Here is a 25,471-nt window from a genome sequence, read left to right as displayed (position 1 = left end):
ACTGTGTTCCGAAATGACTCAGTTGGTGCCGAAGCACTTTGAAGCACTCTGGTTCAATAAAACCATAATTTCGTTTCCCAGCTAACTAAAACTAAACCTTGCCAAGAATTACACATTATTTCGAAAAGAAATATCCTTGTAAAAGTTTGAACTTAGCACGGACAATGTAATAAAACTAGGAAAAATGTCAAAAATATCAAATTTTTCAAATAGCTCGCATTCAAAATAGAGCAATTATGTGCAATTTTTTTTCATCGATCTAGTAGTATTTGGATTAAACTTAATCATGGCACAAGAGTTTTCACTGGGACGGATTGGGAACATAAACTTTTTCAATTTTGAAAAGTAAGAAAATCGCGGATTTTTTATTCTTTGTATTTAAGTTTAATAAGACTGATATTTTTTAGAGTACATGGATCCATCTACACCAAAATATGACCCTGACCTTGGTTTATTAAAACATAGGATATTTGAGCTGGAACAATTCGAATAACTAATGTTTGGAAGATTTTGTTTCCACACGCAACTTTAAATCAGCGTGGAGTATTAAAAACCCCTACATTTGACAGTTAACAGCGTTGCCAAACTTTAGCAAATACACGAAACGTGGTTGCCATCTACTGCAGAAATCACTAGGGAATATTATGATATAATATAATGTTATTGATAACGGTTTTTGAAAATTTGACTTTCGGCCAGCTTTTTCGGTCAAATACTCCTCTGTGGGGAGGTTGAAAAGTTCTAAAAAAGCCTTGCGATGAGTGCTGCATTTGATCACTGCTACCGCTGGGGGTGGGGACGACAGAAGTTCTAGGCATCTAGCGGCCAAGCGCTCGTGAATCGTGATGTCTCCTTTCCATGGCTCTGATTGGCTATATTGATTTTGCCGATGACGTCATTCTCGGATATATAACTTTCAGCCAGGGTTGCCACATATACAAATTATTCTGTATTTTACAGATTTTTCAAGATAATTTACAACAAAGATTCTGTATATAGAGATTACCGATTATTCGTTAAAATACAGATTTTACAGATTTTCGGTGTAGTATAACCCAGCCAATCAGAATTTCATATAACGTTTAAAAAGCATCCTATGCAGTTCAGACCTTAAGTAACCGCTAAAGTTTAGCTAGTTTACAGTTCGGAAAACGTGTAATGGGATTTAGGTCCCTGTATATTTTAAATGCAGCTCGGGATTTCAAATTCCGTGACTATACAAAAATGACAGTTTTCATGAAGTGTTAACCCAACCGCAGGAAACATCACGGGATTTTAAAACTCTCCACACAGAGATCCGGCCGGGAGCAATTCAACACAAATTGTTTCTGACGGGGATAATTGTTTTTTTATTAGGTTTAAAATTCTGTGCTATTTTGATACTGTTGGTGTTTTTTAGAAGCAGCAGAACTTTTGTTTTGACAGTTTGGAGAGATCTCGACGGATAATTTTCCCTGATCAACTCCTGACAAAAATCCTGTGACCGATTTCCCGAACTGTAAACTAGTCATGGAACAAAAACGCCAAATTTAGAAATCATTTGTTCTCCAGATAAAAAATAAAATCAATCTTACTGTTTTATTTGTGATCGGATATCACAATTATTTTTTTATTATCAAAATATTGATTTTTAGGAAGCTTCTAGTTAATTTTTGAATACAGATTTTCGATTCAGAATTTCTCTCCCGCGATACAGATTTCCAGATAATTTCACGAAAAAATACCGTGATGGAACTCAGCACTGATCTAAACCTTAGAAACAATATAAATATTCTTGCGCCACTATAATCGACGGTCAAGTAAGCGCACAGAATTTACTTTGAAAAAAAATTTCTGCTCCGTGATGATAAAGTTTTTTGTGAGCCAATTTCGTTTCATATATTTTTAGATGCCAATGATAAATTCAGCATACCAAAATTACTTGAAATCGTCTCATTTGAACCATTAAGGGGGCGCCTGGCGTAGTAAGTAAATGAATGGACTTATTTTTTATTCGCTTAATTGTTAGTATTGGACCTCTAGAATAGTATCCCGCAATCTCGTGACTCCGCTGAACTTCTTTTGTTTTAAGCAACCATGCATTTCTCGCGCGGATTTGCTGTAACCGCTGTAATACACGCAGATTTTAATTTATCGGCAACATTAATAGCGTTTCTCTCTAAACCGTGTTTTTCAAATTGACGAACGCGATAGCTCAAAAACTAATCAACGAATTGACTTGATTTTTTACGAGAATGCACAATATGTGTAGCCAGTCGATGAGCCATAGAAAACTGAATCAAAAAAATTTCTTCCTATTATTTTGAAGAAGAGTGAGCGATTTTTACAGTAAAATGTGAAATTTTTCGGTTTTCATGAAGCCATTATCCGAAACTCTAACTGATTATCCTTTTTTTGGCTATCGAGTAACTACAAGTCTAAGCTTTACAAATTTTAATAAAAAACAGGATCCTGTCCTGTTTTTTTATTAAGAGTTATCGTTTCCATTAACCTTCCTTAGGTGTTAACTTTTTGTAACGAATAAGGTGTTAGCGGGTCATATTGACCCGGATTTCGAACTCAGTTTTAAGACGCATTGTAAGTCAAATCTATATGAACTTGTACCCAAATTGTTCGTTAGTTTTAATTTCCAGTTTCTGTTAAATATTATCGTTTTTTGGGGACATGTTTGGCATACATCGATGTATGCAGAACCGTCATCATAAATTACAGGTTTATTGACAGAATACTAATAATTAACACAAACAAAACAAAAAAAAAAAAAAATATATATATATATATATATATATATATATATATATATATATATATATATATATATATATATATATATATATATATATATATATATATATATATATATATATATATATATATATATATATATATATATATATATATATATATATATATATATATATATATATCAAATTTGTACAAGGTAAGCGGATCTTGGAAGTTCCGGATTCCGATACCGATTCCGGTGGTATAAAAGTATTTCTCATAATCCTGAACAAGCGACAATGTGGTCAATCAATATGTAATAGGCTTGAAAGCTACTATTCTAGTCTAGTCTACACATACGCAGCCAATAAATGTAGGGATCCTGAAAAATTTCAGACGTTCGCCTACAATTTTTCTTGTCAATATTAATGTTTGTGGCACATATGATATGTGACACAAACATTAAAGCGGCCAGGCCAACTGTGCAGCGTAAAAATGAAGATGATTCAAAATTATGCGGCAGTCAAATTTAATGAAGACTTTAATCAACGAATTATTTTGAACCTTGAATAAGGAAGAAACGTGGACAACTGTACCAACCGTTTCAATTTAATGGAGATTTGATAAATCTTTGGGAGTGAATTGGCTAAAAAGGTTAATGTCACTCCTTCGGTCCTTTCCTAGGATGGGACAGAGGTATTTAACCCTGTCCTGGCTAATAAACCTAGGTTATAGCGCCTTTACTCGCTGTCAAACTTACCATACTGTGATAGATAGGAATAATAACAACAACTCCTGAATTCCTAAGATTGGGAAGTCAATGTAAATACTATTATCTTTTGACTAGCAACAGGCCGCTCACGTACGCTAATTCATGACACAGTTCGTAGGAAGCCCTGGTGGGTGCAGTGTAATCGTATATAAAAGAATATACACTCAGGTTTTTTACGTGGGCGATACAGGCCGCGTAAATGAAAACCGCGTAAATTTCAAAATCCGCGTAAATGAAGACCGCGTAAATTTAAGAATCCGCGTTAATGGGAACCTCGTTAATGGATACCGCGTAAATTCGAAAATCAGCGTAAATGAAAACCACGTAAATTTCTAAAACCGAGTAAATTTCAAAATCCGCGTTGATTTCAAAATCCGCGTAAATGAAAACCGCGTAAATTTCAAAATCCGCGTAAAAATAAATCGCGCAAAAAACCGCGTAAAAACCCCCTGAGTATAATGTGTAATACATGATACACGCCAAAATGTAAAATAATCATAAATATTTAATACTTGTGGTGGGTGTAGCAATAATTGTTGTTGTTGTTGTTTATTTGTGGCTTTAACCTCTGTGGGTCATTCGCCATAGCAATAATTTAATATTTGCTGAGTGTGCTATTTACTTGGTTTGTCCTATTTTCAATTACAAAAATAATAATAAATAGTTGATATTAAGTGTTACGAAAACTAAAACGCGTGCGAGACCTTATGTGAATGTTCAAAATTAATTGTGATTGAAAAAGATTACCAGAAAATTTGATATTTTAAGTCGTTTCAAAATGGTTCAACAATTAGTTCTAAAAATTTATTACTGAATCTTTTATTTTACCACATATTGATTTCTGCTCATCCATTTTGCAATGTAATGCCAGAAGAATTTCAGGAAAAAGTATTAAATGGATATTGGGATAAAAGAAGAAATATTACCGAGATTATTCAGAATCCTATTAAGGGCTGTCATGACCAAAGCTATCTTAAACGCTGTAGCTGTAAACTATTCCTAAACTAATAATTCATTAGACTTAACCGCCATTTCAACGTACACTACACACAGATGCTTAATAAAAAAAAGTGTTCAGGTTAATCTTGAAGGGCATGTACCAGACAAGTAAAAGTCGTCTTCCTCTAGTTAACCGATGTTTGATGAATGTTTCCTTCTTGAAAAATTTGTAACGGACTGCTTATGCCGGTCACCGTCAACGGGATAATTTAATCATCTTCCTCGGTGGCTGCTTCAAGTAGTTTTGTAGGTATAAATAAGTATTCCAATGATCGTTTCACAAGCGACCCTACACGAAACAAGAATATTGTCAATAAAAATATTGTCAAGACTGCTTCAATACGTCAATCCCATTTGAATTCTACAGGATCAATATTTTCAAAATGTAATTGGTTTATTGTCAATATTTCTGCTCGTGTAGGGTCCGCTACAGGTCAAAATTACAATAAAACCGACAGACCGAAATTTTCACCTCTTATCTACCCGAGCAAATACTCATGGGTTCAAACACCACATAGCCCCTTGAAAAGACCTTAAACATGGTCCGTGCCAAAATACACAACCATCAAGACACCATAAAATGGTCTCAATAACCCATGAATACACCAACATATGGTATTTTATATGGGATCTACCGGACCATGGTGTTTTCATGGGTTGTACCCATTTCAAACACCCATGTCAAGCCCCATGAGCATGGGGGTATTATGGACTTTACGTTTGCTCGGGTAGACAAGGCCTACTTTTCCTCTTCTATTTAATATGCTTGAAAGCTTATGCAAAACCTCGTCTAAAATGAAATTGATACTTTGATTCAACTATTGACGCTGGTTTCTACGTGAAAATCATAAGGACGATCCGGAGCAGCCGTATAAATGCTCAATTCATGAATCTAGTCCTAGAACTCTGAAGTTTTTTTTTGCGGATCTTCTGGAATGTTCCTACGAAACCAATATGGTCTTTGTTCCGGTCACAAATACGATTTCTTTGCAATAATAATTCTGAATATCATATACATAACTGACATGTGCATTCAGATTTTTGTTTTGTTTGTGTTTATTATTAGTATTCTATCAATAAACCTGTGATTTAAGATTACGGTTCTGCATACATCTATGTATGCCAAACATGACCTCATTCGGCACCGATTCCCACAGGCCAACCAGGTCAATTTAAACTCTAACGAACAATTTGGTTATAAGTATGTATAGATTCGGCTGAAGATGTGTCTTAAAACTGAGCTCAAAATCCGAGTCAATATGACACGCTAACACCTTATTAGTTACTTTTTTCGGACAGCGCTTCAGGAATATCCGAAAACTCTGAACTATATTGAAAATCGTTACTCTACATGAAAAAGGCAAAAGTCAAGAAATTCCAAACTTCTGGATGCAAAACTTAAAAAGTTATCGCATTTTGAAAGTTCATTTTGGGTCATATTGACCCCAACACACAAAGAAGGTTAAAAAGTACCAATTCTTCACATTCAGTTATCGAACGTGGTGGAGAGTTTCCAAAGTTTTTGAAAATAACTATTGTATATAATGACCGACTTTTGGCTTAAGTATTTTACCATGTGGGGCAAAATGAGCATTCACGAGAGGCAAAATGATCATGTCGCTGCAGTTATATTTTATAACAAAATTTTAAGTTAATTTGTGTAATATTTTTCTAACGAAACTCATGTTATAATTTTAAAACAGTCTTTTCGGCAATATTAGATTCAAAATTCCATTTTAAACAAAATGATATTTTTTTGGGGCTGGGTTGCCCATCTACGGGACGATGTCCGAGTGATTACTAGATGACAAATACATACAATCATACTGCGTGCAGTACTAGTCGAGAATAAATTACAAAACTTTAACTGTATTTTCAGATTTGTCTGGTTGTCCTCGTTCGTAAGCGCGTGTTCGGCATTGGCTATGTACATGGATTCCCTCGCGTTCACGTGTGCAACTTTCCGTACACTTTTTACGAGTTTCGCGCTGTCCCAGTCTATTGTGTGGTTGTGGGCTATAGTATGTGCCGCTACACTGGAGTCGTTAGCTCTTTCGTGGACAACAGCATGTTTATATTCTCGAATGAGGGCTTTGAGTTTTCGGCGAGTTTGACCTATATATACTGCGGGGCTATCTTTGCAAGGGATTTGGTAGATCGCCGATTTTTGATCGGTTGGAACCTTGTCTTTTAGGTTACACAAGAGGTCTTTCAATGTGTTACCACTTTTGTATTCGACTTCATAACCATGCTGTTTTAGGACAATTTGAACGGAGTTAGTAATTTTGGGGTAAAATGGTAAGCAGATTCTTGGTTCCTGTTTTTTATCCGGCTCTTACGTTGTCGCGTTTTGTCTTTTGGTCATGCGACACCTATGATTCAGCTCATGAACTAGCAAAGTGATGCAGTTTGTTTTCTTTACTCGTGAGTCGTAGCTTCCAAACAAAAACAACATTTTATTCTCGGAAAAACCTTACAGTGCCGAAATATGAATGAAACGAGTAAGAAATTTAGTTTTATTTGCCATTATTCTGAAATTACAGCCATTTGAAACTATTTGGCTTATACATTTCTTCGAAAAGTGATCGCGGTATTAGGTGGTTATAAAAACATTCCATAAATAAAGTTTCAACTGGAAACCGAGACGACCCAATCAATACCAATGTTAAACTTCTTGATATTTTGGACTACGTACGATATTCTATTAGGACTATTAGAAAGAAAGATCAGTTGTGTGTGATGCAAAGCATCAAAGATTACGTAACAAAATCTTCTCATCCTGGTAATGTGCTGGATAGAAAGTACACGCCGCACTAACTACTTACTAAACCAGCTCCCTGTCAAGGACGACGTCTCTGTACAGCCAGCATCACTGCCATGAAAGGCAAAACATTGATTTTGAACCGAATGATTAGAAGCTGTATTTGGTTACAAAATGTCGATTTTCTGAATGATATGATATTAAATCATCCCACAAGATGCAAAACGTCGTGTGGAATGCTTGAATATCGAGCATAGTGCCGAACATAATTCTTTGTTTGGGGCTTTATAGCTATAACGCCCCATATATGCCGGTCGCTGTCAAACTCCATATGATGGTACTACCAGGAGGCTGTACTAAACGCCGCACTAAGGTTGCCAGCATTTTTTTGTGTAATTAGTACTTGTATTTGCTATTTGCAGTAGTAATAAGCCTCCCATTTTGGTTTCAACGCAAGGAAAATTTTTAAAACAGAATTTGATTGATAAGTGTAGCTCATTAAATAAATTTTATTAATTCTGTAATCTAAAAAGAATTTTTGAATTTTACTGAACGTGATTAATTTGGTATTACTTGCATCTGGTATACTCAACCTGCACAAAACGTTGCAAAACGCAGGGCTGATTCTTGGAACAACTTGTTTACTTATTCAGCCTTTCGTTATTCAAATTTGCATCATTATGACAGATTAGCAAAGGCCGCGTGGAGTTTTGGGGAAATGCGCTTATAGTGTTTGTGAATGGGTCCTTTGCTGCTCATGCAAAGCAGGATCCACTCCGCACAAACATATAGTGGCTTGCCTACTTTCACGAGCAAAGTCGAACATCAAAATTACAACAAGTAGAAATCATATTTTGATAATAGCATCAAATTGAAATCTTATTTTGCTATCAGTTTTAGATTTTTTAAATATGACATCAAATTTTGATCTCATTTTGCTATCCTTGTTTCTTAGAAGAATATTCTAGGTTTATATTTCTTTGGTGAAACATCAAAGTGAATACATATTTTATTATCAAAAAAACTTCAATATCTCAATGAGCTTTCAATTTACTCTCACTAATAGCAGAATTAGTTTTCTGTTTGATGTCATAGGACAATTTTGCTGCTCTCCGTTAAAACGACCAAAACGACAACAACCTGAATAATCATTTGCCGAACATCACAACATCAAGTTTAGTTTTCAATTTTTTGTCAGACTCTGCTCGGGTTATCTGACCCGGTAGCTACCCAAGTAACAATTGAAGTTTTATAGCACGCTGCAAGTGCCATCTAAGTTTTATGAGTGGCTATAAAACTATCATAAAACCACAATTGTAACAAGGGTATGCAATATTACTAAGAAATGCAGATTTTTTACTACGTAGGGAAATTATGGTTAAAACCGACACCTTAAGCTTAACACTTTTTCTGGGTTGCCACAAAACCAATAAAATTATAATTTCTACACAGAATTCTTCTTCAAAAAATTCTTAACAAGGCTTAATTTTGTCAGCGCTTCAAAAAATTTATTTCATTAAAAATTATTGGTTGCAAAACTTAGAAAACAAAGTGACTTTTTGTAGGCACTGCGGGTAAAACCGACACCCCATAGGGGTAAGATCGACACCCCCTTTAATTTATTTTCTCTCCACTTTATTAAAATGTTTGTATTTTTAAAAAATGTGATGTATGCCTGAGTAATAAAGTGTGAGTATGTGAGATAAAAATATGTGGTTTTCGTAGCTTCGTTATGTAGTTAGGAGAAGAGAGTTCGAAAGCGTAGTGCTATAAACTAGAGTATTTTATGCTATAGGATTAATTCTTGATAAGGGTATTTCCAAATAATCCTTACGCACATCATTGCAACCTTCAGTGTCGTTTTATTTCGTAAGAGAAGATTTGCAAGTGTTCTACATTCTGCTAGTCGGATTCATTCACTTATAAGTGACGCACACTTCTTAGTAAAACTACCTTTTCCAGCCTTGATTTATCGAATTCTGATCATCAACGATCTACCAGGTTATACAAAAGATCATTGTCTCATTGTGATAAAGTACATCTATGACAAACCAAGAACACTAGAACTTCGTTTTGAGGAGTTTTTTGCAGAAATAGCAAAAGCTTCGATAGAATCTGATAAGTAAAAATAGCAATTTTCGATTTTCAAAGAGACTTATAAGAAATAAACAAAATAAAAGTATTTCTGTGTATTTCTGCTATTACTATAGTGTGCTAATAGTGTAATTGAAGTATCACAAAGATCCCTAGCCTTTTCCAATGAACCGCATGTAAACACAACCATCTTAACAGCGTGTCGGTTTTTCCTTAACCAAAGGGTGTCGGTTTTACCCGAGCGCACATTTTTTTAAAGCGATAAAAATATTGAATTTCTCAAACTCGTCTTCAATGCACTCAGTTGATCACAGGAAAAGCCGATAATAATAGGTACTGCAAAATGTGGTGATTTGAAAAGCTTTTGTTCGGTTAAAATCTTAAAATCTACCAACAAAATTATACATCCAAACGCGTATGAAAGCTACTGTCGTATGTTTTGTTTATTTTTATGACATTCGGCGTACTAACGTAAATCAAATTTGTCTTCAAATGCTCTACATAATCATACTAATAATAAAGTGTCATTATGAAATGAATAAAAATTTGATTTCTAGGGAAAGTTGAGGGGTGTCGGTTTTCCCCACAATTCCCCTATGCGGAATGAAATTTGGACAAGCCTTCCGGCATTAAAACTAAAATGCAACCACGTCAACTCTAAACACACATATTTTTAACATCCACTGTTGATTTCAACACGCCAGGAGATACCATGTAAAAATGCCAGCGAACGCCTTATCAGGCCGAGGCACCTAGTTATTATGCCAAAAGAACTTTGGACGGAATGGAGAATTATGACTTTTGTACAAAAAACTGATAACCCTCCAAATGTACCACGACTGCGTCCAATTAAGGATTTCTGGGCTAATTGAAGTGGAGAGTATATGCCAATAATTTTTTACATAAAAATATCAAACATCATCAAAATGAAGTAAGAAATCAAAAAAAATACCAACATCAATTTTTTCGACTGCTATGCAAAAAGTTCCGACATACTGCCGTAAAGCTTCTCGAATGGGCTCAATTTTTTCTTACATTATGTTAATAAGCTGACACATCTTTTCATATAGAGAACATTAATTATATGTTTTTCTACAAAAAAAATTGCCTTTTGAATTTTGTCCAATTTATTCCGCGTACGTTATCTAATATCGTACGTAGAATATCTGTCTTGCACTGACACCAAACCAGCATAGGGAATTCCAAAAAAAGAGAAAGGTGCTCTGTGAGGCGCAGTGTCATGAATTTACACCATCTCATAAAGGTTTTGCTCGGTTAAGTAGGAACGGGAAATGTGGCGGTGGCTACGGTGTACAACAAATTATATTTCGAAACCGCGCGCGCATTTCAGTGTGTAGCTCTGCGAATAATATTAGAAATTACAATGTTTTACACCATTTTTGCAAGATGTTGTACTCACTATCTTATAAAATGATAGTTTTCCTTCGTTTTCGCGATTTGAGCGTTTTTAACGTCTAATACTGAAAACCCCAAGATACCTTTTCATGGTAAATGTAACAATGTGATATTCTATTCTTTAAAAAAAGTCCTCAGTATAAGTGTTATTTAAGAGTGTCATAGGGGAACCGAGGGCAAGTCCGACACCGTGGGTTCGACACCCCACGACTTTTCCCAGATAACAAATTTTAAATCATTCAATAATATCAGGATGTCATTAGTACGATTATTTTGAGCATTTGAAGACACATAGATGCCATATATATTCATCCAACTTCACAAAAGAAACAAAACATGCGAAAGCAAAGTTGATGCGCACTTGGAGCTTTGAAAATCACCAGTATTTTTGCCGCACATTCTAATCTACTCTCCATATCATTATTCATCTGCGTTGAGGATAAGTTTAAGTATTCCAACACTGTTTATTGGGCATTTAACAAAAATGTGCACTGTTGGGGTAAGACCGACAGTTTTAGGAGGGGTAAGATAGACACGCTGTTTAGATGGTTGAGTTCATTTTTGATTCAATGCGAACAACTGGGAGTTGTTTATAATATTCAATTACACTATTATAACATCATCTTAATATTTGAAATACATGGAAACTCTGGTATTTGCATTTATTCCTTGTCAGTATTCAGTCTCATTCTGCATTACGACGGATCGCTTTTTCGAACGAAATTGATTTACATTACCCTCTCCCCCATATAATGCTACGTTATGTATGGATGACCCCTAATATTTATTTGATTTATTTTAATCATTCATTTTATAAATTTGTTTTTTTTTGCTTTACGATTTTTTAATTTTATTCGTTTTATTGTATTGTATTTCTATAATTTGTTTAGTTTATTTGAGGTTTTATTATTGCAGGACTCGAAACTGTGCCTATTTCGCTTGAGTTCTGCAAACTAATGAATGATCCAACAGCGTGAACAGAAATGTGTAAGAAATGTCTCATATCACTGACAGGTGGATTAAGCCGGTTTTTATGTCTTAAGATTTGTTTTATTTAGCAGTTGTAGTGGTACATCATCTAATGACGATCCTCAGAAAACAAAGATTCTCTACTCGCCCCACATGGCGATACTGTCTCACTTTCCCGCACTTCTTTTTTCTGAAGCCACAGCAAGTCAACGCAAAACATTTCGTTCAGGAAAACCTAATTCTTTCGTTAGCGATGAGAAAATACAATGAAATTAGTGGTAATTTATTTTTTATTGAAGCACTTTAATGAAAAAATATGATTTATTGTAAAATAAATATTAGAAGTACAACGAGTGCCATTCACTAGACTCGCAGTTTACTCTACATTTTAGCAAGAAAAGAGTGGTTGGTTTGCATCTAAAATACACTGCATCACTTTCTCCGCTTAAACTAACTAAAGCATTGCACGGGCGATATATTACCTATAATAAAATCCGATGATTTTCGAAGCGTACATTTGTTGGAAACAAATAAAATCTATATACAAATATTTCAAAAACATGGTCATTATCATAACATCAATATTCACAATTGTTTTACCTTAGCTACAATATTCGGACTGTAAAAAATCTAAAAGGAAACTATTGCGTTACAAATATGTACTGTGAATTTGCTCCTACCACTGCTACGCGGACTCTGGTGAAACGACACGTCAGCATGTTTAGGTACAAAGAGTTTGCATACATAAGGATTAGCTAGTCGTCGCAATTTTTTTTATCTGGATCACCTTGATGCCTAAATGCTGATTAACATGTACCTGTAATATGAAATTGTATTATTATTTGTCAGAAAGTATATGCGTACTACAGGAAACCTTCAAATCAGCTGCACTGTAAAAAGATTTGTCACAATGAGGGCATTTATGGGGTTTCTGCTTTCGGTGTCGTTGTACATGAATATTTAGCTGATAATTGGAGCTAAATCGTTTGTCACACAACGTACAAGCAAAGTTTTTCTGAAATTTAATATCAAATTAGTTGCTAAGTTGAGGAATAATTAAACTGGTACCAACTTCGAAATGTGTTTGTCGGTGGCGATATAAAATTGATTTAGATTTGAACTCTTTCTGGCAAATGGAGCAGGTAGGTAATTTATCAGCTTTCTGGAATGAGCATTGTAATAATGTGACGAAATGCCGCAGGGGATTAGGGTTGATCTATCTTACCTCGTGTGTTTTCATATGCATTCGCAACATCCCAGGCCCTCGAAAACTTTTGTGGCAAATCTCACATTCAGGTTGCTTCTTACAATTTGCCTGCAAAAAAAAGTTGCATAAGTGTTAGTAAAAATTTTCGGAAACCAGAATATGATGAATAATTTAAATCTGGAAAATCCTTCATGAGGTTTGGTGGAACCCAACAATATCGAAATTTTATCCGAAATACAGGAGGTTTCGAAATATGTGATTCGAACAAACGGTGCTTGCTTTGCAAGATGTTAGCACGGTTGCTTACGTTTACCACCTTTAAGTTAGGGTGGGATGGGGCAAGATAACCACCAGGGGTAAAATGAGCACCCTTCTATTAAGCATCTATGATGTTTTACCTGAATATCATGAGTAGGGGAGAGTGGGTACGCTTGATCCCACTTTTGTTTTTTCTCATAACTTTTCAATAAAATGAAAATTTCATTTGCAAAACTCACCATCTTATAGTCAATTCGAATTGTAAGAGCTGTGAATAATGTGTAAATCCGAATACTATGTTCTGTCAGTAATATGAAGTTTTGAAAATCTTGCTGAAACGAGGTTTTTGTAAAAACGTGTAGTAACTTGGTCCCCCGCCTACTAGGGCTAAAGAAACAAAGCACACTATGACCTATAGATACGAAAGTTCAGCTAACCACCTATCCTGACAAATTAATTAATAAGACTACCTTTTTAGATGTACGAGAAACTTTAACCACAGTAGAAAGTCGAGACATGTATTTTCGGTAAATCAATGCTGTTTAACTGGCTTTTTCAACCTTCAATAACTTATACCATCATTTGTTCACGGAAAAAAACATTTTAGATTAATTAATAGTGCCAGGTACGTTATGAAAATTATGTTTTTCTATTTCTATACATTTCGAAAGTGTTTGAGAGAACTAATGATAGGGATCAAGAATACCCAGTGTTACAGGGATCAAAGATTACTGTTGTATGAGGTGAACAAAATTTAATATTTTTTGCATATTTAGAAAAACTTTTATTCTTGTTAATGTGTTTTTCTATGCAAAAGCCCTTAGAAAGTAATCGTACTTGAAAATATTCATAAATAATTAGTTCGACGATCTCATACAAGTGTTCAAAAAATTTGAGAAAAGATCTTCGAGATAGATTTAAACACATATTTTATAAAATATTACACAACTTTTCCAAACCAAATGTAATACATCAGATTTGTTTTTAAACATCATAAACAACCAAAAACTTCATTTTCTTTTTATATTGTGATAACTTTATGTGTATATATTAGGAGATATGACCAGGGTATCAATTATCCCCAAGGATCAAGTGTCCTCACTCTCCCATAAAGAAAGATAAATTTGAACAAAGAAATGATAATACAAGCTTTCCAAAATAATTACATTACAAGTTACAATTCAACTGTCTATAAAATTTGCAAAGATGCAACTTGTTTATTGCATTCTAATATTCGTAGTTCAATTCTTAAACTAAACAGCAACGCTTGAATATTTACATCATTATCACATTGGTATATAAAATTCATACAGGCAACAAGTAATTTGAAAATTATTGCTGAAATCTTTGAATGAAAGTCTCCGTCAGCCCTGGCAGATTAACATACTCTGTAGTTGCAGGATCATAGTTGCAGGGTGGTCCATGCTACAGACACTCAAGGACACATACTGAACTTGTACACTCTAGGCAGTGTGACTTTACGCCTGTATCCAAGCGAGTTTTTTCACTCACTTATTCTGCCATTCTACGCCCAATTGTCCCATGTTGTAAAACTGGCAACTGAGAAAAACGCGATTGAAGATAAAAAATGTATTAGCAATCTGGAGGGAAACGGTGCAACAAATAAAGCTTTACTGTCTAGAATTACGTTCATAGCAATCGTTTCCAATATAATCAGTTCATTTTTTTTAATTATAGATATCCAACGTTAGTTTTTACGAAAAATGTTAAATGGGACTGTTATGCCGAGAAATCGCACAGAAACCGGAAAATTCTACGCATATCAGTCCCACCACAATATATGCAAACGATGTTACCAATTTTATCAATGGGACAAACAGACTTGGTATTCTTTCGCGGATTCTTCGAACAAACTGTATGATTTGGATGGGTTTTCTAAAAATATACTTCAAATAGGACTGTTCAAGAAAAAAAGTGGAAATGATCAAATAGTAACATGGGACAATTATGCGTAGAACGGCAATGCCCTTTATTCTGAGCTGAACTTAAACTCGGCTTTCTGTGCACAAACTCATGCACGGGTGCAGAGTTCAGATTTGCTGAGTTTATGCAAACTGCGATGTTTGCACAGGATTTTGCTATGAGTTTGGTTTGCTCTGCATGCATGAGATCGTTCACCCGCTCTGAATTGAGGGATACCAATATGTTTGATTTATCTGGCACAGTTTTTTGTAATTTCCAGACAAAATACAAGCCTCTCATTCTGTCAGATTTTTGAATCACAGAAGTTTTTTTATTATTTTCCGTCGACCTCTGTCCGCACTGAGTTCCAATCACCGACGTCAGAGAGGTGACTACACCGTCTGGGCCCTAATGTCGGCCCATCAACACATGCACTGGGCCAACTTCCCATCCGAAGGAAGACGAGAGATTGAACCCAGATCCACTGGGGTGAATAGCGGTCACGCTAACCACTCAACCACCGCCGCCGTCAGAATTACAGAAGCTGTTGCACACAAATTTTGGAAATCTGGGTCTCATTTTTCCAATTTTAACAAAAATTAAGACTTAAATGTACGTCAAATTTCGATGACTTTGAGGTCGATGTCAAGAAAAGGGCGAACACGAAATTATTGCGACACATTCAATAGGGCATAACTTTTTTACCATTGGGTAAAAATCAACCAAATTTTGCACACTTTCTCATTGATGTGTATTGTTTACATGCTGTCAAACTCGGAGTCGTGTTTTTCGATTCAACGAAAATGGAGGTGAACCAAGGCGAGTCGAGAGAACAAATTCTTTCCAAACACCTGGAATTTCCTGACCTGTCGCACCGGCATTTGGGAAAAATGTTGAACATTCACCATTCAACCGTCTCCAGAGTGTTGAAGCGGTTCCAGGAGCGGTTGACGTTGGCAAAGGAGTTGGAAGAAAACCGGGACCGGAGAACAAAAAGACGAAGGGAAAGGTGAAGCGGATGATTAAAGCAAATCCCAACGTCTCAAGCTAAAAAGATCGGCATGTCGCAGAGCTACGTCCAGAATGCAAAGAAGAGAGCTGGACTACATACATACAAGGTACAGAACTTCCCAAACCGCGATGAGCGGCAACAATCGACGGCTAAAACTCGGGCACGGAAGCTCTACGAGAAAATGCTGATAAAATATGGCTGCTGTGTGATGGACGACGAAACGTATATAAAAGCCGATTTTAAGCAAATTCCGGGGTTGGAGTTTTTCACCGGCAAGAGCAAATTCTTTGTGGACGACAAATTTAAGAAGAAGAAAATGTCGAAGTTCGCCTCCAAATATCTCATTTGGCAGGCCATCTGCTCTTGCGGACTGAGGAGTAAGCCTTTCGTGACAAAGGGCACAGTAAATGGCGAGATCTACATATCTGAGCGCCTCGAGAAGCGCCTTTTGTCGTTCTTGCAGCAGCACGACGAAGCTCCGCTATTTTGGCCAGATTTGGCATCATGCCACTATTCTAAAATTGTCCTGGAGTGGTATGAGGCCAATTCTGTCCATTTTGTTCCAAAGAACATTAATCCGCCAAACTGTCCGGAGCTGCGCCCAGTGGAGCAGTATTGGGCAATGATGAAGCGGGAACTTCGGAAGAGCAAGAAGACAGTCAAAAACGAGAAGGACATGTTAAGAAAATGAAAAAAAAACTGAGAAACTGGTACCGGATGACACTGTAAAGACTTTAATGGAGGGCATCAAGCGAAAATGCGTTCAATTTTACACTCAAGGCTCGTTCGATTAACTTTTCTTTTGATTTTTGAAGTAAATATATGTATAAAACTACCCTAAAATTTTGGTTTGATTTTAAACATGATAAGAAAATTGGCATGACATTTTCGGTGACGCAATAATTTCGTGTTCGCCCTTTAACAGATTTCGCCAGACATTTTTAGATAATCTACCAGATTTTCTTTGAAAATTAGTAGCAACCCTGATTTATTTTTACATCCTGCGATGGGTTTGGTTTGTGGCTCGATGCTAACACTAGCAGTGTACATAGGTATAAAAGAGTTGTGTTCAGTTCGTTTAGCGTGAAAGAGAAAAATAGCTGCTGTTCGGCTATTTGGCGTTTTTCACCCTGGAAGATAGCGAAATGATCAAAATTTGAAGTAGAAAATCATAAATGTTCTACAAGTTGAAGTCCCGGGTTGTTTTAATTTTAATAAAGGGAGATGTTTATTATTGTTTATTGTTTATTTGTTGTACCTTGAGCAACAGACCCCTTGACCCCAATGGTGGTTACTTAAACTAATTACATTTCAGAATAAATAATATTTTTGCTTCAGTCGAATTCCGCGTTCGGTTGAAGTCAAAGGCCACCACCACACTGTTAAAAATACGCTGGAGTCCGGTAAGAGCGCCCTGGTATTACGGTATTACGTAGAGCTCGAACGCGGGCTTGAAGATCCAGCCGTTCGAGGACTATAGGGCAATCCACCCTGGCAGACAGTAAGTCTGAGACGAACAGACAACGGTTTTCGTAATTCGTCGAAATCTGTTTTGCCAAAGAAGAAGTCGGCGTGCAGAGCGTAGGAAACGGCGTTGAACGGCCTTGATTCTGCCAACGCCGTTCTGGTTGTACAGATTCCAAACAGCAGAACAATACTGTAGTGTTGAGCGAATCAGCGATAAAGTGATTTTAAACAGTATACATCCCTAAAGATTTCGCTATTCGAAAAATGAACCCAAGCTGCCTTAATGCCTTATTCACGAAGTATGAAGTATGTGGTTTGAACGTAAGTACTGAATCCGCAATGACTGATAAAAATAAATAACTCTTCAATTCACTCTGAAGAAACTCGGCATCGGTTTTATCCCGTAATTGTCGAAAAAATTTCATGCCGTCGACCAAAGAAAGGTGGGGTCCTTGTAATTGGATATTGACGTATTTAAAGTAGAGGAGAAATATTACTGAGCCTAGATGACTTCCTTGTGGGATGCCGGATGTAGCGAAGAATGGTGCCGATAGACTGTCCTTAATGCTGATTTGGTGTTGCATTCCATTGATGTAGGAACGAAACAAGTGCGGGAATTGTCCATGAATATCGAGTTTTTCCAGCTTTGCTATTGCTATATCACGGTTGATTTTGTCGAAGGCCGCAGATAGATCCATGTAAATCCGTCAGCGAATTCATCGAGTACATACGTTGTGAACGAGATCAGGTTGGTCTTTACCGATCGTTTAAGCTTTAAACCGTGTTGGTTGTCTGCAATGTAGTATTTGCAGTGAAAGAAAATAATACGAATAGTTTTTATACGGCACTTAAACAAATTTCCCGATAATTATCAATGCTCGATTTGTTTCCATTTTTGTGATCGGAAACATGTGCACTGCTAGCCAGCAGGAAGGAAATGTTCCAGTAGGGAGTGATATCACGAAGACTCGCCGAAGTGGTTCAAGAAACACTCTTATGCACTTTTTAACAAAAATATGGGGAACGGCATCAGCGCCTGGGGAATCAGATTCTTTCATCTTGGAATTTTCAGCAAGAATAGCAGCATTATCGACGCAAATTCGATTGATGGTTCGTCCTAGAGAAGAAGTTTTAATGATTTCATGCACTTTCTTTTGCGGATAGTTTCGCAAAACGCATATTGTAGAAAAATACTTCCAAAACTTGTCTGTTTGATGGTAATTTGGTCCAACAATTTGATGTTTACATAACCAATCAAACTAATTTGTCTTTGTTTTTCTTCGGCCTTACGTGTTTTCGCCGTTGAATCTATTGGTTTCGCCATTTTTAAAATAAACAAATTAAGTTTCGCATAACTTCTTTGTTACACACGACGACCACTACTCAAATGGTACAGAATTATACATATTTATGTATGACATCTACATTTCGAATGTGATACTTCGATTTCTGTACACTATTGTCACCAACTTCACGCGATTAGGTTAGGAACGGGTGTACCCCATATGGCATAATGGACGTTTGGCATAACGGGTTTAGCATAAAGGCGTTTGGCATAATCGACATTTGGCATAATGCTCATTATGAGAGGTAGGGACATTTGGCATAATGGACGTTTGGCATAATGGACATTTGGCATAATACCTATTGGGGGTTAAGGGACATTTGGCATAACGGACGTTTGGCATAATGGACATTTGGCATAATACCTATTGGGGGGTAGAGGGACTTTTGGCATAATGGACATTTGGCATAATACTTATTGGGGAGTGAATCCAAAATTATCATAATCAACTTTCGTCATATATATGATGTTTTTTAGTTACTTATTTTGTTATGAACAGAAAAAAAATATTTTTCATATTATATGAATCACGCAATTTGTAAGCAGTTAGATGGATCGCAAAGAAAAAATGATTAGAGATAGGCACATTTGAACATATTTTTAATAGGTTAAAAGGGTCCTTTGGATTACGTGATGTAAATTTAGCAAGTGAGATTTCCGTAATTCGATAACTTGAATAATGAGTAACATGTAAACTGTACATTGTACAGTACTACAGTAGAATACAGAAGTATAATTGCGTTCTTTGTAAAAAAGAGCGAATCACTATACTTTTCATATACTAATTTATTAACCCTTTCATGCCCAACTTTTGTCTAGTGCATGTATGATTTCAAAACTGTTTTTCCTTGAAAACAGTGGGATCAATAAACACGAAAAGCTTTTTTTCATAAAGATAGGTGCTTCCCTTGCAGTGCTAGAAGCTGCTCAATTTTTACCTTCTAATGCTCAATGCAATCCTTCTAGAATATTTACAATAGTCCAACTATGTGGAAAAGGTACCCAATGACAGTCTAAAATGACAAATTTTATTAGTTTTCGAAAATATTGCAACATAACAAAGATATATGAAAAATTCATTTTCTGTCGTCAACATAAACTGTTCCTGGCAGCACTGCTACATCGGAATCCAATCAGACTAATTGCAATAACTTCAGTTCTAGAGCTGATCCTTGCAACTGTTAGTACTCAAATGAAGGTCAATAGTCACATTTATTAGCCTTACTTATTTTTGTGAAGAAATCTTGCCTCAAACAAAAGTTATAGCTGTTTAAAAACGTTGTTGTCCACAAACAACATGGGCATGAATGGGTTAATATGCACAGAATAGTATACATATTACCCGCACGAAAGGTTCTTCCACGCGCTTCGCACGCACTGGCGTGTAGAAACTCTTACAGCCAAACCGGTGTGTGAGCGAAGAGTGTGGCGGTATGCTTCGCGCGCAGGGTTCGATTGAAAAATTCATAACACCGAAAATACTCAAATGTTCATTCCAAAATGTTAATGGCGTTAAGAAAAATGTTTTGAGAGAAAAGTCATATCCAACTTTTCAATGTTTTACATTAAATAAGCAGCATGATTATTTTAAATAAACTTCATTTGAAAACTGAGAAAAGTACACATTTCATGTTTTCAACAATTTTTAATATCTTCTTCAGTTATTACAGTATTGGCGATTGAATTGAAGTATTTAAAAAAAATAAAGTACTACTATTTGAAAGAAAAAAATACGTGTCAAGTATTTTAGACAGCCAAATAAAAAAAATGGTAAAAAAAATTTGGTGTAGTAAATTTTATGTGGAATGCCCCATATATAATGTAAAGTAGGGTGCATTACAATTCTGTGCATAATAGTAATTAAATATTATATGAAAAGCATAGCAATACAGCCTTCTTTACAAATAACACAATTATACATCTGTATTCTGCTGTAGTACTGTACATTAGACTGGTTCAATTTTTGACTTTTAGCTCCACCAGGCTTTACTGATTCCTTTTATGGCCCTTAGTAATTGTGCAAATTTTGGTATCGATCGGTTGCGTCTACGGACCCTCCAAAAATTTCAAAGTTTATATAGAAATTAGTATGGAAAATCGGTTAAAATTGAAAATAAATTCATAAAAAATCACCTCATCAATCTATTCATGAGAGCATTATATATTTCTAAAGGTATTCTTCTTCGAAACACATTCGTGGAATATTGTAAGGTTGCGAAAATTCACTGAGAAAAGTTATTAACTAAAGAAGCAGCATGACTTCAAAACAAGTGGATTTTTTTTAATCATAGCAACCCTGTTTGAATAGCTTTATCTGCCATACGGGAGCGGTGGGTGGTAAGCCTAGTTTACATTTTGTATAACGATGGAGCTATGCTGCTTCTTTAGTTAATAACTTTTCTCAGCGAATTTTCACAAACTTACAATGTTCCACGAATGTGTTCAGTAGAAGAATACCTTTAGAAATATATAGTGTTCTCATAAATTGATTGATGAGATGATTTTTTATGAATTTATTTTCAATTTTAACCAATTTTCCATACTAATTTCCATACAAACTTTGAAATTTTTGGAGGGTCCGTAGACGCAACCGATCGGTACCAAAATTTGCACAATTACTAAGGGCCATAAAAGGAATCAGTAGAGCCCGGTGGAGCTAAAAATCAAAAATTGAACCATTCTACTGTACATGTTACTCTTTATTAAAGTTATCGGATAACGGAAGTCTTACTTGCTGAATTTACACCACGTAATTCAAAGGACCCTTTTAACCCATTAAGAATAATGTGTGTAAATGTGCCTATATTTAGTCGTTTTTTTGCGATGATCCATCTAAATACTTATAGATTGCGTAATTCATACAAAATGAAAAATATTTTTTGAGTTGATTCCAAATTACGAAATAGAACATCGTATGTATGACAAAAGTTGATTATGATAATTTTGGATTCACTTCCCAATAAGTATTATGCCATTATGCCAAATGTCCGTTATGAAAAATATCCATTATGCCAAATGTCCCTTTACCCCCCAGCAGGTATTATGCCAAATATCCATTATGCCAAACGTCCGTTATGCCAAATGTCCCTTAACCCCCAATAGGTATTATGCCAAATGTCCATTATGCCAAACGTCCATTATGCCAAACGTCTTTATGCCAAACCCGTTATGCCAAACGTCCGTCCGTACTGTATGGGGTACACCCTTTCAATGACATTGCCTTTGGTTCGCTTCAGTTCAATTTCGGGTCCATTAGTTTTTCTTGGTTTGGTTTCAAATTCTACAGGTGTTTTTGTTAGGTTAAAAGGAAACATTTTCAACCAGACGCTTGCTGATATGGCTATCTTAATTTTTTTTCTAACATATCGCGACCAGGCTAATATACATATGTCTACACAAACATACTTACATCATTCTATTCGACGCAGTTTTTATCCGGGAACAGAGGCTTCCGGAAGTACCTGCATCGATTTGGACATGGTTCATCACCCCTTTGGCCGAAGTGCAGTGATCTATGTAGATCGGGATAAAGCTGGGAGCTAAATGACTCAAGGAAGCGGGTATTGGAGTCAGGAGAAATTCCTCCGTCGGGGAAATCTCAGTCGGATGAGTTCACCGGCGGGAACTATCCGCGAAGATCGTGATAACGCTTAGAGTTGAATGAACTGGAGGGCCGGTAGCGGCCGTTCGGCGAAGATAATGGCGAAGAAGAAGGAAGCGTTGAAAAAGCTGTTCGACAACAAGGACGAAACGAGTTTGCGTGACCTTGATTCATCGAACCCTCAAGATGGAGGACATCATCTGTCGGAAGAACAGTACACGGACGAGCAGATAGCGAACGTGAAATCGCAGTGCCGTAGGATGATAAAGAATTACCGTGGACGGCGTTCGCGCTGGACGACAAAAATTGCTTTCCGCTCTCGAAGACCCATATTCCAGGAAATGGCAGCTACTATTCCAGCGACAAGTCGGCCACACCCCTCGAAGTAAAATATAAGTTTAAGCGTAAATTAAAAAAAAAAAAAGTTATGCTGTACATCGCCATATCGGCCGAGCGGTCTGGTCATCAATCAACAAGTGTATCAGGAGGAATTTCTTGAGAAAATTCTCCTGCCGTTCTTAAAGGAGCATCGTGCGGATGGGAACTACGTCTTCTGGCGGGACAAGCCGTCTTCCCATTACGCCAGGTAGACGCTGGAGTATCTTGAGAAAAGAAAAACTTGCCCCAGTGCCGTCCCATTGAGGATATTTCTGGCTCCCTCAGTGCCCTAGTGTGCAAAAATAATTAGCAGGCCAAAGATACGAAGCTGTTGACCACCAGGTCCGGAAGATGCCGCCGTCCAGCGCTCTTGTGAGAGCATGGCGACTAAGTTGCGTCGTACGGCTGACCAGGGCCCCTTCTCCAATATTCACTGACGCTTTTTTTTTTGAAGAATAAACATTATTTTTTAATGAGAAATACTGAATTCGTCGATTTTTTTTTTGTTTTAACTTCATGACTGAAAACAATTCTCATTTTTTATTGAACACCCGTTACATACACACAAAGACACACAGGCATTGTCCCAAACCATCGAGTTGAGTCGATTGATATGTAAGACTCGGTCCTCTGGGCCTCAGCAAAACTCTTGAAAGTTTGAGAGAATTCTACACATTGTAAAACAATAACCTGACACTCAAACGCGACACGCCTGAATCCAAACAGATATGCGAGAAAACTAACATTATTAGCAATACATTATTCACTACCCTGCAAATGTGATCCCCTATTCACCTCATTTGGTTAATGCCTTAACTTACCTTTAACCAATTCGAATGTGAAGACATATGCGTTTGCAGCCACTTAGGCTGGCTAAACTCTTTGCGGCATAAATTGCATACATATCGACCGGGACTAGGACAGGAAGTTTGATATGTCATAAACTCAGCTAGAATTTAAGCGAGATAAAATTCATATCAATATTTAACCAATTACAATGTAACTTTGCACGTCAATTTCTCACCTAATTGTTTCTCGTCGTCATCAGACTCGCAATCAGAAATATATAATTCTTCTTCCAAGTGCTCCAAATCCGCTTCCATATCCATTTCTGCATCCAATTCCGCTTCCTCTTCCTCATGCAATTCTTCCTCTATCATTTCATCATTGTCAATCTGATCATCATCCTGCTCACCAAAATCAGATTCTGGACCGTCCTTTATAAGAGATTCTTCCACTTCATCTTCCTGCAATTCCTGTTCATGGAGTTGTTGTTGTTGGTGCTGCTGTTGCTGTTGTTGATTATGATGTTGATGGTGATTCTGCTGATGTTGGTGAAGTGCATGCTGCGCTAAATGATGGTGTTGTTGAATTGTGGCAGCAGGCGCAACCATCATAGGGACGGATTGAACTTGGTTCACGGAAATTACTAAACTTCCTTTCGTTAGTAATAATACGAATAGTATAATAAATTATCATTACTCACCATTACCATTACTTTCGTCATAATACTGCTGTTCCTGCATATCCGGTTGTACAATTATTTCGCACCGATCATCTGCCGTTCGCTGTATTTGCAGTATTTGCGGATGTGTTGCTCCATGGGTAATCATCTGTATAGTATTGTTTGGACCCTGAATAAACTGCCCAATTTGTGCAGCGTGATACTGAGGCGCCTGAATGATCTGTTGACCAGAGGCAGTTGTTATCAAATGACCGGCATTAATGATTTGAGGTCCAGTATTCAGCAACTGCGCATTGGTTAGTATCATTGTCGGAGCAGGCGCTTCGGCAATCGTTGGAATATCTGTCCTCTGAATGTGAATCTCTTGAATCTGTTGAGCCTGACAAAAAATTAATTAAACCTAAAGATTTTTGAAGGTAACTAAGTCATCTTACAGGTTGAATTTGTTGAATTTTTTGTGGTGTAATTTGCTGCCTCTGAACATCGAGTGTTAGTTCCTTGGGTATGTGTTCTTCCACGACTACAGTTATTCCCTTAATGTACTGCCGCAATGTGCTGTCCGATTTTTCAACGCGAGTTTTGAAAGCATGACATCGACTAACCTGGTGGATGCATTGGATACAGATTTTGTCCGGCCAGCCGTCCATTTGCTCTATCTGTAGGAAAATTAAATCTCATTTGCATGATCTTCCGAAAACAAACTATACCTGTATTTTAGCAACTTCCATAAGCATCTCTGCTACCATTTCACCGAAAAGCGGTCGCATTTCTTTTTTCACGGCAAGACAGATTCGACAAATTTTATCCAGCTCCAGGTTTTTCATTAAATTTAACTCCATTATGAAACCCCGTAATTGAATCTATTAGTAAAACAAATAATGTTTATTCAAACCACCTCGACGCACTTTTGAACTTGTTATTCTAAACAGTACTATTTTCTAGTTAAATGAACTTTTCTATACAATTTTGCGATTTTTCTATATGTAAACAACTTTAATGCACAACAATCAACACTAATATGGCGTCTTGCGACAATACAGAAAAGTATTGCGAGGATTGTACCATATACGTGACATTCGC

General features: G+C 36.5%; 1 protein-coding gene and 1 long non-coding RNA gene across 2 annotated transcripts in view; one reads left to right on the top strand and one right to left on the bottom strand.

Moving 5' to 3' along the window:
- LOC131689811 (uncharacterized) overlaps positions 1–11,956 on the top strand; it is a 32,503-nt gene extending 20,547 nt beyond the window's left edge. The window contains exons 2-3 of the long non-coding RNA XR_009305476.1: positions 11,682–11,753; positions 11,825–11,956. This is a non-coding gene — a long non-coding RNA (uncharacterized LOC131689811). The remainder of the gene's footprint in view (positions 1–11,681; positions 11,754–11,824) is intronic.
- A 72-nt stretch (positions 11,957–12,028) lies between these two features.
- Positions 12,029–25,416, bottom strand: LOC131689810 (zinc finger and SCAN domain-containing protein 2). The gene is made up of 9 exons (XM_058975121.1): positions 25,099–25,416; positions 24,826–25,047; positions 24,413–24,770; positions 23,951–24,355; positions 23,748–23,875; positions 12,961–13,050; positions 12,808–12,897; positions 12,610–12,750; positions 12,029–12,552 (listed from the first exon to the last, which is right to left on the bottom strand). Exons 1-9 carry the CDS (start codon positions 25,228–25,230, stop codon positions 12,487–12,489), a joined length of 1,632 nt encoding a protein of 543 aa, XP_058831104.1. The 5' UTR covers positions 25,231–25,416; the 3' UTR covers positions 12,029–12,486.
- Positions 25,417–25,471: the final 55 nt, after the last annotated feature.

Source organism: Topomyia yanbarensis, chromosome 3, assembly GCF_030247195.1.
Source record: "Topomyia yanbarensis strain Yona2022 chromosome 3, ASM3024719v1, whole genome shotgun sequence".
NCBI classification, from domain to species: domain Eukaryota; kingdom Metazoa; phylum Arthropoda; class Insecta; order Diptera; family Culicidae; genus Topomyia; species Topomyia yanbarensis.
Note: the sequence above shows the minus strand (reverse complement) of the source record. Positions and strands in the feature narration are given on the sequence as shown.